At 34.1% G+C, this 14,395-nt stretch overlaps 2 protein-coding genes across 9 annotated transcripts; one reads left to right on the forward strand and one right to left on the reverse strand.

Moving 5' to 3' along the window:
* LOC107644235 lies at nt 674-5,006 on the reverse strand. 8 transcript variants are annotated; one of them, XM_021102833.1, is made up of 10 exons: nt 4,508-5,005; nt 4,141-4,256; nt 3,983-4,042; nt 3,150-3,269; nt 2,766-3,064; nt 2,127-2,188; nt 1,961-2,032; nt 1,460-1,751; nt 1,216-1,370; nt 674-1,017 (listed from the first exon to the last, which is right to left on the reverse strand). In XM_021102833.1, the coding sequence occupies exons 2-8, from the start codon at nt 4,246-4,248 to the stop codon at nt 1,645-1,647; spliced, it is 828 nt and encodes a 275-aa protein (XP_020958492.1). In that variant the 5' UTR covers nt 4,249-4,256; nt 4,508-5,005; the 3' UTR covers nt 674-1,017; nt 1,216-1,370; nt 1,460-1,644. The 8 variants fall into 8 exon arrangements, with proteins under 8 accessions (XP_020958492.1, XP_020958493.1, XP_016203534.1 ...); XM_021102834.1 differs by having other exon boundaries at nt 1,961-2,029; nt 4,508-5,004; XM_016348048.2 differs by having other exon boundaries at nt 1,460-1,764; nt 1,961-2,029; nt 4,508-5,004.
* On the forward strand, nt 5,561-5,992 carry LOC107641169 (pentatricopeptide repeat-containing protein At1g63080, mitochondrial-like). Its single transcript, XM_016344674.1, has one exon. The coding sequence runs from the start codon at nt 5,561-5,563 to the stop codon at nt 5,990-5,992; it is 432 nt and encodes a 143-aa protein (XP_016200160.1).

The following is a 14,395-nucleotide window of genomic DNA, read 5'->3' on the forward strand; positions in this document are numbered from 1 at the left end:
TATTTATAATGTTTGTTGGTGATTCATTATTTTCTTCTGATATAGTTCCTTTTGCATGCACAAGTGCACTGAATGATGAAAGTGATATTATTTATAGGGGCACATTTTTTCCATATTTAATAATGTGTTTTCCATTTTTATAGCTATAGATACATTTATTGTCTTATTTATAAAATAGGAGTTAATAGGGTGTACAAATATTCATCTTTATCCACTACAAGAAAACAGCTCTATTGCCACGCTTTTAAAGTGTGGCGAAAAGCTGAAAAAAGCGTGGCGATAGCTTTTTGCCACGCTTTTTGAGCTATCGCCACGCTTTTGAAAGGGTGGCCTATCAAAGGGTGGCGGTTGCTCTATCGCCACGCTTTTGGTGACCTATCGCCACGCTTTTGCAAATTGCCCCGCTTAAAAAGCGTGGCCATATGCGAGAGTTACAGCCACGCTTTTAAAGCGTGGCCATAGAGAGATACGGCCACGCTTTTAAAGCGTGGGATAGCGGGAGATGCGGCCACGCTTTTAAAGCGTGGGGATAGCGGGAGATGCGGCCACGCTTTTAAAGCGTGGCGATAGCAAGAGATACGGCCACGCTTTAAAAGCGTGGCAATAGCCTTGTCAAATTTAAAAAAAAAATCTTTTTTTTTTTATTTTCAATCCTTTTTTATTACCAAACCTATAAATATAATATGCAATTTTTATTACAAGATAAATTAAACAGTAATTAGTGACAATTTTTGGTATAATTATTTTATACATTAATCCTTATACAAAACTTTCCAGGTTTTTTCAGTAACAAAAAACCCTTCAACCTCCTATCCAGCCGAAATTCACTAACTAAGCAAAACGCATGTATAATTACAAAAGCAATGAAAAATTAATAGCAGTTCTGGGGTCTCAAGATCACGTCAGGGTCCCTCATTTTCTGTATTTTATATTTTTCTTACAACCTTGTGCCCAACAAGTACATGACCGAGCTCAATATCCCCTTCTCAGAATGATTCCCAGCAATGTTTGGTGGAGCTGAAAAATATAACACCAACATCAACAAAATGATTTCATTTCCTTTTCACAGAACATAATAATGAAAATGCTGACAATCACCGACCAAAGACATAACAATGAAGAAACAAGGAATAACCCCATTGGCAAGCAAGCTTAGTGCTTTTTTTCCTTTTGCAAAAAAGAAACAAAAAAAGGCAAAAGGAACCATTGAATTACCATTAACAGATTTCTTCAGCACATGCTGTTGTTGAACCATCTTTCTGGAATGCAGGCTTTAGCTTTGCTAGATCCATCAAAGTTGAGTTAGGCCGGATACCATCATCAGCCAAAACTATAATTTGCTTCTCCTCTCCAGTTTTTGGATCCACAATCTACAGAAAAATCCATTAATAGTTTAGTACAATAGTACTATAACATTTCAAAATCTGCAATGAAACTTACATTGGAAGTTAGAACTTACCTTGGTAGAAACTGGTATAATTTCATCTTTGAATTTACAAGATATTCAAAGGCCAATGCAGACGGATTCATCAGCCAATTTGACATGAAGTGCATCCTTGTCTATGGTTGAGTACACAGCCACACAAGGTATTCCCAATTCATGAGCAGTGCGAATAGCACGAATCGGGATTTCGCCTCTGTTAGCTACCAGGATCTTGTCACCCTGGCAGGTAGCATGGAGTGCCCCAGAAATTTTACCTTAGTTGCACCTAAGAAACTGCATTGTGAATTCTTGATTCCTCTACTTGTCCCTGCATACATGCCCTTTATTTTTGTTTCCCATTCAAGAACAGATTCAGATTTAGAAGGACGCAAAACATGAAAATTAAATCTAAGTAATCAAACAATGATGCATTTAGTTCAAGTAATTGGAATTTAGAAGCATGGAGAAGTGGGTGCTTACTGGGATATGGTAAAGAACAAAAAAAGAAAGGATGTGAAGATAGGGGCAACCACTTACCATACCACTTGGCGAGTTCATCATTGGCAGGAGTGACAGCAGTAGCAGCTTTCTTTGAAGGAGGAGCTTCTTCTTACCAAAGAGAGCCAGTGGAGAGTATAAGTACTCAAAACTCGAAAGAATTCCTATCTTACCACTGAGAAAGATAAGAGAGAAAAAAACAAACCTTGCCCTTCAATATCACGACATTGAAATTGCTGCCGGTCCTCCTCAAAGGAAGCGGTAAAGCTGATCATGTTACACCAAATCAAAACCGACCAAATCCATAATTTGATAAAGAACAAATAAATCTCTAAAACAGGTCAAAATTTGCACAATTAAAATCAGAACCAAATAAGGATAACAAATCAGCAATAATCAGAACATGTTTCAATTAAAATTAGAATAAATAAAAAACAAACAAAGAGAACAAAGCAACAATAATCAGAACATGTTTTAATTAAATTCAGAACAAATCAGACCCAAACTTGGAGAACAAATTCAAAAAAAAATCACACCACAAAATCTTCTCAACAATATGAAGAAAAATTCTGGTCTTGATCAGCTTCCAGATGGTGTTTGTGTGTTAGGGAAAAATCTGAAAAGAAAAAGACAATGAAATATTGAAACTTTTGGGAAATCTATCTATCTCATTACAGCATATTTTTTCAACTTAGTTCACAACATTTATATTGTTAGCTTCTAAAATAGTTTCATTGCTTCTAATATTATAGCATAGTAACTACACATGTTAAATCACGAATGGGATTTCAATGAAAGAAATATGCAAAGAAAGCAACAAACGTTTGCGGAGAAGAAATGGTACCTGATGAAGAGGAGGCGGTGGAGATGGAGGTGAGGCCCGCACCAGGGAATGAGGTCATCAAAGGAGAGGTGATTGGGAACGGTGAGAATGAAGACAAGAGAAGAGCGAAAGCTAGGGCTTGGGATCGAGGATTGAGACGAGCTCCGGAACAAATGGAGAACCCCGCTTCGCTCCCTGAATTTAGGGCTCGAATCTTCATCGTTCTCGGAGAAGAGAGAGAGAGAGAGTACTTGGGTGAATTTTGACTTGTAGTTATTCAAAATAGTCCTTTGAAATGATCTCACTAGAACATCAAATACCTAATTAAGAATTTAATGAACATATAGAAGTTAAGTATATAGTACAAAGTAATCAAAGCAAATATATGCAATGTCTGAAAAATACCTCAGACAACCTCAGACAACAGGACTCAAGATGCAAAAAAGTCAGCTCAATCAAGCTATCTAATTTCTCAGCAATTGTGTTTCTCTCCAAACTTTTCCTATTTAAATATTCTGCAGCAGGCTGTAATAAAATAAAAAACAACCATGAGATAGCATATAAGATATGTGAAACACACGAAAGTGAAGACAAAATATAGACCACATATTTCTGTTGATAAGATGATATATAGACTGGCAACTAACATACTTAGTAAATTTGAAGAATTACATAATGAATAAAGGTTGGAAATATATTGCTCATAGATGAGCCAATAGCCTAATAGAACCTAACTATATTCATCTTTCAAAACCTGCAACTAATTCTCATAGAAGTTGGCTGAAAAATTAACAGTAAGCTGACTGCAGAACAAGGATTCAAATATAATGCATGAGCAAGGCTTTGCCATGACAGGAAAGGAGTTTCATCCATGATCACTGCTAAAAGAAAAATGATGAACCGGCCAAACTCTAATTATAAGTGAGCCAATATAATAAGAGTGTGTTAACATTTCAAGAAAAACTCAATATAATCAGTGAGCCAATATAATATATAAGTGAATCAAGCAAGAATCAGTGAGCCAATATAATAAGTAAGACTTTATTCTTTATTACTTAATCAACTATCTTGATACATAAACTCGTGTTGACAAGTGAATCAAGCAAGAATCAGTGAGCCAATATAATATATAAGTGTGTGTTGCTGCTAGACAAAAATATATCAAACCTGCTGCAACAATTCTAAAACTTAATTTGACCAAACATTGAACAAGGTCAAACTAAATATTAAATAGTTACCTTCAATGGCTCAGGGGAACCCTCTGCAACAGGAAGATTTTGACGGCCTGCGATCTCACACTATCCTTTTTGCGTAGTGAAAACACAAATCAAGAACATGTTCAAGAAACATTAAAAAAAGGTGTTATTATCATGGAAAAACTGGAAGCGACACATACCAAAGACAAAGCATTCTGGATGGCATCTGTGGTAGCAACATTACCAAAAATGGTGGTAAAACCCAGCAACTCCACCTCAGGGCATTGAAATGGCATCATAATCGCCATGCCATCATCTGCATAACGATCAAAAGACTAATTCCTTTTCTAATTTTTCACTTCATAAGAATTATTAAACGCACATATATCCTTCAGCACACCAGATTGAAGAACATTAAAAATTAATTTTCATACTTCCAATCTAAAGCATGATAATAACGTAATCTATAATCTAAATTACGTCAAAAACTAATTAGCGTTAGAAAATTAAAAAGAACAAATTAAAAAATTCTAGCAACAAATTAAAAAGAAAGTAAAATTTTGTTACCAGTTTTTGTTGTTCGCGTAGGTTATCAGCATCAGACTAGCGATCTTCCATGTACTCCCTCCTCCCTCTCTTGCAATAAACTGAGAAGGCATCACGCTCCTCCTCCACAACATCACGCGACGCCGCAGCAGAGGGTGTGGGCGGAATCCTAAATGCCTCTTCCACTTCAAAACGGTGCCGTTTGGTAACGTAGCGGAAGCGGAAACGGCAGCAACACCGGAAAGTGAGGCGGGAATAGGTGGCTTGGGAAGACGAAGACGCAACGGCGAAGAAGGAGAAGAAGGAGAAGGAGAAGAAGAAAAAGCGGGAGAAGAGCAAGGCAACGCCGTAGATGGGACTCGCGAAGGCGCCATGAGAGGGACGACGAACTCACCACCGCTGCTGCCGTCCTGAGTGTCTGCGTGAGAAGGATGGAGGAGGAGTGCTCCAACGAAGAAAACGAGCGAGAGAGCGAGGCGCTGCTGCTGCGTGAATTAGGGTTAGGGGAATGGGGGAACAAGGGTTTTTAGTCCGTTCTCACTCATACACGCCAAAATTTTTTTTTTTTCTTTTGAAACCTTTTGGCCACGCTTTTGAAGCGTGCCAAAAAAATTACAAGAAACGGCCACGTTTTTAAAACGTCACTATAATAAAATTCTATCGCCGCTTTAAAAGCGTGCCTGTTTCTCTCTATAGCCACGCTTTTTAAGCGTGACAAAAAAAAACGTGGCTACATCTCGAATCAATTGCCACTCTAATAAAAGCGTGGCCATAGACCCTTTTTGCCACGCTTTTTAAGTGTAACAAAAAAAAACGTGGCTAAATCTGTAATTAATCGCCACCCTCATAAAAGCGTGGCCGTTGACCACTTTTGGCCATCCCTTTTCTTTTGAAAAAAAACTCAACTCATCTTTGTATAATCACGAAGGGAGATATCTAATCACAATAAATTGCAATGTTCCTTCATATTTCTCTTTTCACCAACCTAATTTTGATATAATCTTTAGTGTTTATATAAGATGCACAATGCTCAACACAAAGAGAATCTCTTGTGCTTTAGAGCTTTTTGACAAAATGCATGATAGAGGTCAAACCGCTAATATAGTCACTTACAATTCCTTATTGAATGGGATGTTCAAAAACAAAAGACTTGACAAGGCACTTATGTTATTCAGTCAAATGAAAAAGAGTGGCATTGATCCAAATATACACACATACAGAGTACTTATTGATGGCCTATACAATGCAAAAGAGATTTTTCAAGATTTTTGCGTTATAGATTGTCCTCCAAATGTGAGGGCATACAATATTAAGATCGATGGGCTCTGCAAAAAGGGCTTATTTAAAGAAGCATTGACCCAGCTGTTGGAAATGGAACACAATGGTTGCTTACCAAATGTTGTGACTTTTGTAACTGTTATTCATGCTTTGTTTGAAAAAGATGAGAATGACATGGCGGAGAAACTTCTTCGGGAAATGATTGCTAGAGGCTTGTGGGATTTATAAAAGAAGGTAAGATACATCAACTGAAATTGAAGTTACATCTCTATTGTTGCTAAATATTATCCTAGTTCTGTAAATTCTGGGTCTGTTGGGTCAGAGGACTTTGGCAATGCCATAACATCAATTAATTTTGCACTTTCGATTTTTGCAATTGCTATCATCCTTTTTAATTCCACTGCTTTGTTGATTCTTTAGATGATATTCCTAGTTATAGCTTACAGGTTTAGTGTTTAAGATCTCTTTATAGCAATTGAATGTTGGCCATGTTGTTTCCCCTCTCCCCTCCCATTCTTCGTTATTATTGTGGATATCTGTGTTTTCCCACCATATAGGCCTTTTTATTGTTACTTATTTTTGTTTTTTACATCAAACCGACTCATGTCTTTCCACTGTTGGGTTGTGCACACTGCATCCAACAATTGAGTAGTTGAGACACTTTTGTAGATACACAGTGCTTAACAAGTATACACATAATTTTCTCAAATATACTTGACAGAGCGAGTGTAAGAAGTGTATGAAGTGAAAGATTCAAGATACTTGGGCCTTTTAAAAAGATTTAGTCTTGTTTATACCCTGAGATTGTCACATTCCTTTGTGAGTGTAGTATTGTTGGAGGATCTTTTCCTTCCATCATAATTGAATTGAAGGGTTGAGTTTTAAACTTTTAATTATTACTAATGACTCGACTTTGATTAAAATAATCAAAAAAATAAAAAATTATCTATTTGACATCTGAAAATAATTAACATGAATAAAGCACTCGGCGTATATAAATGGAAGACTTTCAGCTCCAATTAATATATGTGAAAACCTAAAGTTGAGATAGTTGACTGTTCATCATCTGAATAGCCAACTATCTGTTGCATAACGGTAGAATTTTTAATTTTGGGAACAACCAACGAATCTGAAAATTTGGAGCCTTTGAGATTGAGGGCCACTTATTTGGTTTATTTATCACTCAAGTTATAAGTTTATCACCATTATACAAATTAGTAGTTACATTTTTCACCTTTTTTAAGAAATAAACTGCAGAAATTAAAAATTCCACGTTAATAATGCTCCTATCTATATTTTAGAAGAGATGAGTTCAAGCAAGTTGTGTACTTGTGTTCGAGTGATGGTTATGTAATGCCAACTAGCTAGGCCTAACTATTCACTACGTTGTGGTGTCAAAATGCTATTAGAAAACATTATGCACCTAAATTCCCCAAAAGATTTCGAAACAGTTGACAGATTTTTCTAGAAAAAAAAAATTCCTACAAAAAGTCAAAAATAAAACACTTAACTTTGTCCTTATTAGTGTGTGTTTGGATTACAGTTTGTAAACGGGAGTTTGCATAAAATTGATTTTGCAAACTTAATTTTGATAAAAAGTAAGTTTGTGTTAAAGTGATTTATGTTTGGTAATTTTTGTATCAAAATTGATTATAGTAAAATAAATGTTGTTTGGCTTATACCATTTAAAATCACTTTTAGATAAAAAATTACTAAAATAGACCTCAACTTAAATAATTTTTTTATATTATCTTATCATTCTAATTTAGATATTTAAATAGATCTTATTAATTAATTTTATAATAAAATTAATATTTACTTACTAAAATAAAAATAACATATAAAAATAGATAAAATATATTTTTAAATAAAAATAAAACAATATATATATATATATAAAAGAATATTTAATCAAATATGTTATATTTTTTTTAAGTATTAACTAAGAATGTTACTTTAGTATTTATAATACACAAGAATCACAATTATAAAAGTGTATAATATCAAACAAACAGTTGAAAAAAATAAAAATAATAGATAATAGAAAAATAGAGCTCATATAAATAGAAATAACAAGAATTTTATAAATAATATAATAACATACATGAAGGATAAAGTTGGTAAAAGATAAATAAATTGTTAGTATCCATGGCTAAAAGCTCGTTAGGAAAACGCAGAAGTTAAAAATAGTTGCTTCTTGTAAACGTTGGTTTTGGTAGTAAAATCACTTCTGCGTTCATCAAAAAAAAATTTGTCAAACCAAAAGTTAAAACTTTTAAGAAGTCTAAACGTGCTTCTTCTCTTCCAACGAGTTTCCAAACACACCCTTAATAATTATATTTTTAGGAGTTACCAACATTTTTGGCCTTGTAAGATTTAGTTTTCGATAGAAATTGCTTTCTAAAGAAATACATCATATTATTGTATCCTAAAAATAAACTTCATCCGACAAAAATACCCTTCTTTTCATGAATGGCATATGATTTATGTACTTAATCAATTTTTTGTTAGAACATTTGAATAATTGTTTATTGAGCAATTTATTTAAATAAATTATTTGAAAGCAAATTTTATTCAAATACAACTTTTGATATGGAAATACGTAAATGCAATTTTTCATATCTCTATAGAAATCGCTATTGGTAGTAGCGACTGAGGAATATAAATCGCTACTGGTAGTCACAGTTTTCGTGGGTTAGGATTTTACACAGAAACCGCTATAAGCAGCAGCAGTTTCTATTGAGAGTGACATGTGCATAAACTGCTAGAAGCAATAGCAGTGTACGTTGATTCGCATTATAAAACCATGGAAGGCAGCTGCGGATTCCTCATTTGGTGTGGTTTTTGAGTTTGGCTAGAGAGAGAAAATTATGGAGAGAGGGAAGAGCACCTTGAGAGCGGATCCGGAATATCTCAGCATCGACCTTCAACTGGATATCATGACAAACGAACAAAGTTTGTACCGACTGAAGGGTGTTGCCCATATTGCCGGTGCCATTGTCGACGAGGTTAATTTTATTTTTTTTCCTTAGCATTTGTTAATTAGAATATGGTATGCATAATAGAGGAACTATAATTTATAGTTTAACTCTTATAGTTAAGTAAATAACTTTGCATGTTAGAATGTCGAATGTAGTGAGGGTGTACATCTTAATTGGCAAAAGAAAATGAAAATGGTTTGAAAATCGATTGTTGTATGGTTAAACAGATTCACAACCAAATTTTGAAATATTTTATTTTAAAAGATTTTATTTTAAAAGTCTATTTTCAAATAATCAATTTTTATCAAAGGTTTCTTTTAAGAAACCGGTTCTTTGAATAAGAAAATCGATTTTTGTCGAAAACGTGTTTAATTGTTATAATCGATTAAAAATCGTTTATTTAATCTTATAACTGGTTTTTTAATTAATTAATAAAATAAGTATTTAACAATTTGATTTGATAATTGAATAATAGTTTAATTGTTTAATTATTTCATTGTTTGGTGATGGTATAAGTTATTTAGTTGGTGTAACTAAATAGGATTTTTTGTTATAGAAAATAGAATTTAACTGCTTCGTGTATATCTTTTATGTTGGGTGCAGCCAAGTAGGTGTATCTACAGTATGAGGCGGCAACAAAATATGTATATGCATGACAGGATCATCCCTTATTTAGAGAGCACTGGACTCCATCACCATGTACTCAACTCCACACCAGATGCTGTAATTTTTTACACTCAACACAACTTCCTCCTTACTCTACAAAGATTGGCCAATCTGATATTCCGTCAAAGCAGTCGCATCATGTAGACCCTGGCCTGCAAAGGTTGCCTCTACATTCCGCTGTTAGCCGACGACTTCCAAGTTCAAGGTTGACAAGTGTAGAGGATACTGTTGTGTGCCGGAACCAGAAGCTCTGTGGGGTGTATGTGTACTGCTCGGAATAACATCATCACTGTTCCCACCATCGTTGACCGACTCATCGTCCCGCATTGCATTCTCAACTCGATCCGGTCCGGCCTCAACTTCAAAATCAGGAAGACCATGAGGCACACCATCAGTACCAGTCGCAACACGTGGAGGATCAAGGATCGGACCTGACGCTGTTACCACATGCATCGACGTCGATGCCCCGGAGCTGTCGACACCATCTTTCAACTTCGCAAGCAGCTCGGATATTCTAACCTCTGGAAAACTCCGCCGATAGTGAAATAAGACCTGCATGTCTTTATTGGACCCTATCACAAAGATCTCATACTTCACACCAGTTGACAAACGGCAATGGAAATCTTGTAGAACAATTTTTTTACCTACTTTGTCCCGCACACCCAACTTCTATAATATGCTGTGTTTTATCTCTGCTAACATACTCGACGACTGAATAAAAACACTGAGTGATTCTCTATTTGTAAATTTCACACCATGCCTTTTGGGTTTTTGAATTTTTCTGGAGCAACGCACTAGAGCTACAAAACTCTCCTCACCATCCATTTGTAAGAAATGACACTCTTCTTCGATCTCAATGCCTTTGAAGGGTATATATAGCCAACCATGCGCACACACACTCAACATAAACCGCTACTGTCTCTAGCGATTTACGTACATGCCCCCAAACACATAAACTGCTACTCTCTTTAGCGGTTTATGCATATGCCACTCTCAACAGAAACTGCTGTTGTCTATAGCAGTTTTTGTGTAAAATCCTAACCCACGTAAATCACGGCTGCCAGTAGCGGTTTACTTTTTAAGTAAACCGCTACTCAGTAGCGATTTCTATAGAAATCTGAAAAATTACATTTGATTATTCCCATTTCAAAATTTGTATTTGGGTAAAATTTGCTTCTAAATAATTTATTTAAGTAAATTGCCCCTGTTTTAAATTTCGAAAGTATTTTAAAATTTATATTAGAGTATAATTATATTTTAGAATGTTTATTTATAATTTATTTATGGAAAAGTCTAGGGGCCAGCAACTTTGTGAAATTCTGGCCAGCATGTAACCAGCAAAAAAAATTGAGCCATTGGATGAAATCTCACATCCATCTCACACCATTAAAACCATTATTGATGGCTATTTGATGACTACAAATCACAAAGTTACTGGCCCCTTAACATTCCTTTTTATTTATTATTCTATTTTAAAATGATTTGTTCCGTTGAACTATCGGTTAGACTAATTAGACTAATAAACTAGAATAATTTAATGACCGATCCGATTCTTAAAACCTTACTAAAGACTAAGATATGGAAAAGTGAGAGAAGAACCCAATAGAAACGAGAAAGGAAGAGTGGGGTGGGTGTTGCAGTGTAATTCTCATTCACAATAATCATTTCTTTGTCTCATGCCTTCTTCAATTTCTCTAATTCTCACTGCATTCATTCTTAATTATGTGTTTGTGAATTCATCTCTTGATTGCAAGAACGTTGTCATTGTTCTCATTCTCACTCTCTCGAATCATGTTAAAGTACTCTCCTTATTCTGTTCCCCACTCCACTTTCGCTTCCCTTCAACTTAAATTTCTACACTTTCGCTCTCACTCTCACTCCCGATCACTTGATAAATATGTTGATTTCTTCACTCGCTTGCTCCCTATGCGTCCTCCTCTATGCATCAACTTCTTTAACATGATTTTGGGGGTTCTTGCCAAGAGGAACGATTTCCCCACCGTCCTACCCCGTGTTCAGCTGTTGGAAGCCCGATTTCCCCACCGTCCTACCCCGTGTTCAGCTGTTGGAAGCCCGGGGATTTCAGTTTAATGAAGTGACTTATGTGACCTTGATTCAGGGACTCTGTAAGACCAGACACACATCAGCTGCTATTCAAGTGTTGAGAAAGATCCCAATGCATGGGATTGTTCCTAATGTCGTCATGTACAGCGCAATTATTGATAGCCTATGCAAGGTAGGACTTGTGAATCTTGCTTTTCGTGTATTCTCTGACATGCTTGCTAAGGGAATTTCTATTGATGTTCAAAGTTACAATATCATGATTAATGGCTTAAAAGTAAAATGCTCGATCAAGCCTTGAATCTCTTTAAAAAAGATGCTTCATAACTACTTGGTTCCAAACCCAGTAACTTACTCCATTTTTATTGATAGCTTGTGCAAATCAAAGAGAATCTCTTGTGCTTTGGAACTTTTTGTCAAGATGCATGATAGAGGTTAAACCGCTAATATAGTCACTTACAATTCCTTGTTGAATGGGATGTTCAAAAACAAACGACTTGACAAAGAGTGGCATTGATCCAAATATACACATACAGAGTACTTATTGATGGCTTATACAATGCAGAAGAGATTTTTCAAGATTTTTCCCTTATAGGCTGTCCTCCAAATGTGAGGGGATACAATATTAAGATTGATGGACTCTGCAAAAAGGGCTTATTTGAAGAAGCATTGACCCACGCTGTTGGAAATGGAACACAATGGTTGCTTACCAAATGCTGTGACTTTTGTAATTGTTATTCATGCTCTATTTGAAAAAGATGAGAACGACACGGCGGAAAAACTTGTTCGGGAAATGATTGTTAGAGGCTTATTGAATTTATAAAAGAAGGTAAGATACATCAACTAAAATTGAAATTACATCTCTATTCTTTAATTCGAATTCGAATTAGGAAAACGAATAATAATTCGAATCAGATCAATTTAAATTAGTAGTGATACTTGTAATTCGAATTTGACCAATTCGAATTATGCATGCATGTGGTCTTAGGATAATTTGAATTAGCTTGATTCGAATTATACATACATGAGTGTTAAAGTAGTTTAAATCAAATGTATATAGTGTTAGGGTAGTTTGAATCAGAATGACATAATTTAAATAAATTTATTAAAAAAATTAATAATTTAAAAATAAAAAATATATATTATATCACAAAAAAATATTTTATTCCATACAAAATAATTTTAAAAAATGGTTTAAAAGATGTTAGAAGTATTATAAATATTTGTAATGTCCCAATGACTTAAGTAAATACATGATAATTTTTTTTTATTTCTAAATTATTATTGACTATGTAGGATATTTATTTAAAATTTGAGTACATGCATGCTTACCTAAATCACTAGTACATTACAAATTTTTATAATACTCCTAACATTTATTTAAGCATCAAATGTAAGAGTAATTTTTCAAGATGTCTTTGTTAAAGGCTGTCCTTCAAATATGAGGAGGATTTCGGTCTCCAATGTACCAAAGCCGCCTCAGCAACGCCTTCCCATCAGAGAAAATGTACGCTTTCTTTTTTAATGATTTAACATAGATAATTTTTGGGTTGAGAAAATTCTAACAAGTGGTATCAGAGCCATCTATGATTAAATCATTAAGAAATTATAATTTTTTTTATTTTATTTGAATTTGAATCTTAATTTGAGTTTGTGAAATTAGATTCAAATCTGTACTGCTTTTAGATTGTGTAGCACATGTTAATAAAACTGAAAGAGTACATAAGAAGTACATAAAGAATACATAAATAATACATGAAGAGCAAACTTACTATAAATAAGTTTTTTTGTTTGTTTATCTTTTTTTTATATCAGTCTATATGGATTCATTCTTTTGGTAAAATTATTGTTTTTTTGTTTTACATAGATTGAATTATAATGATTGATTTTAATCTTAACGGATCAAAAATTTTTGGCACATGAATTATAATCATGTTTTTCTTTAAGGTCTCAAAAGATACCATTAAGATTTAATTTTTTTTTAGGATTTAAGTATTTTTTTGTTGTTACATAAGAAAACTAGTAACAATTTGGATTATTATACCCATCTATTTTGTAAAGATTTGGTTTTGAAATAAATGAGTAAAGTATAGTTTTTGTCCCCAACGTTTGGGGTAAGTCTCAAAGTTGTCCCTAACGTTTCAATCGTCCTATTTAAGTCCCTAACGTTTCAAAATTGACTCAATGTTGTCCTACCGTTAGGGATCCGTTAATAAAATTGACGGCGGGACAAAATTGAGATGATTTTGAAACGTTAGGGACTTAAACAGGACGAAAACGTTGGGGACAAAAACGATATATAAAAATAAATTTTAATTTTATTCTTCAATAATATCAATTTTTTACTGTACATAGAATTCAATTATTTTTAATTACATTTACACTTAATCACATTACTTTAATTCTAAATAATTTTTTTTTTTTACTTATATTAACTTATATTATATTTAGAATGAAAGTAATGTGATTAACTGTAATTTAAAAAATAATCGAATATTATGTACAGTAAAAATTAATATTATTGAAGGATAAAATTAAAATTTATTTCTATGTATCGTTTTTGTCCTCAACGTTTTCGTCCTATTTAAGTCTCTAACGTTTCGAAATCGTCTCAATTTTGTCCCGCCGTCAATTCTGTTAACGGATCCCTAACGGTAGGACAACATTGAGTCAATTTTAAAACGTTAGAGACTTAAATAGGACGATTGAAACGTTAGGGACAACTTTAGGACTTACCCCAAACGTTGGGGACAAAAACGATACTTTACTCTGAAATAAATTGATTGAACATTATACTGCCAAAGTAGCCTCTTTTGTGAAAATTAATTTATTTAAAACATTAAGAATACAGTGATATATAATTCATATCAATATTGGTCGGCCCAAGAGAAGGTCTATATTTAGGGGTGGCAACGGGGCGGCA

The sequence above is a fragment of the Arachis ipaensis genome, chromosome B05, assembly GCF_000816755.2.
Source record: "Arachis ipaensis cultivar K30076 chromosome B05, Araip1.1, whole genome shotgun sequence".
NCBI lineage: Eukaryota > Viridiplantae > Streptophyta > Magnoliopsida > Fabales > Fabaceae > Arachis > Arachis ipaensis.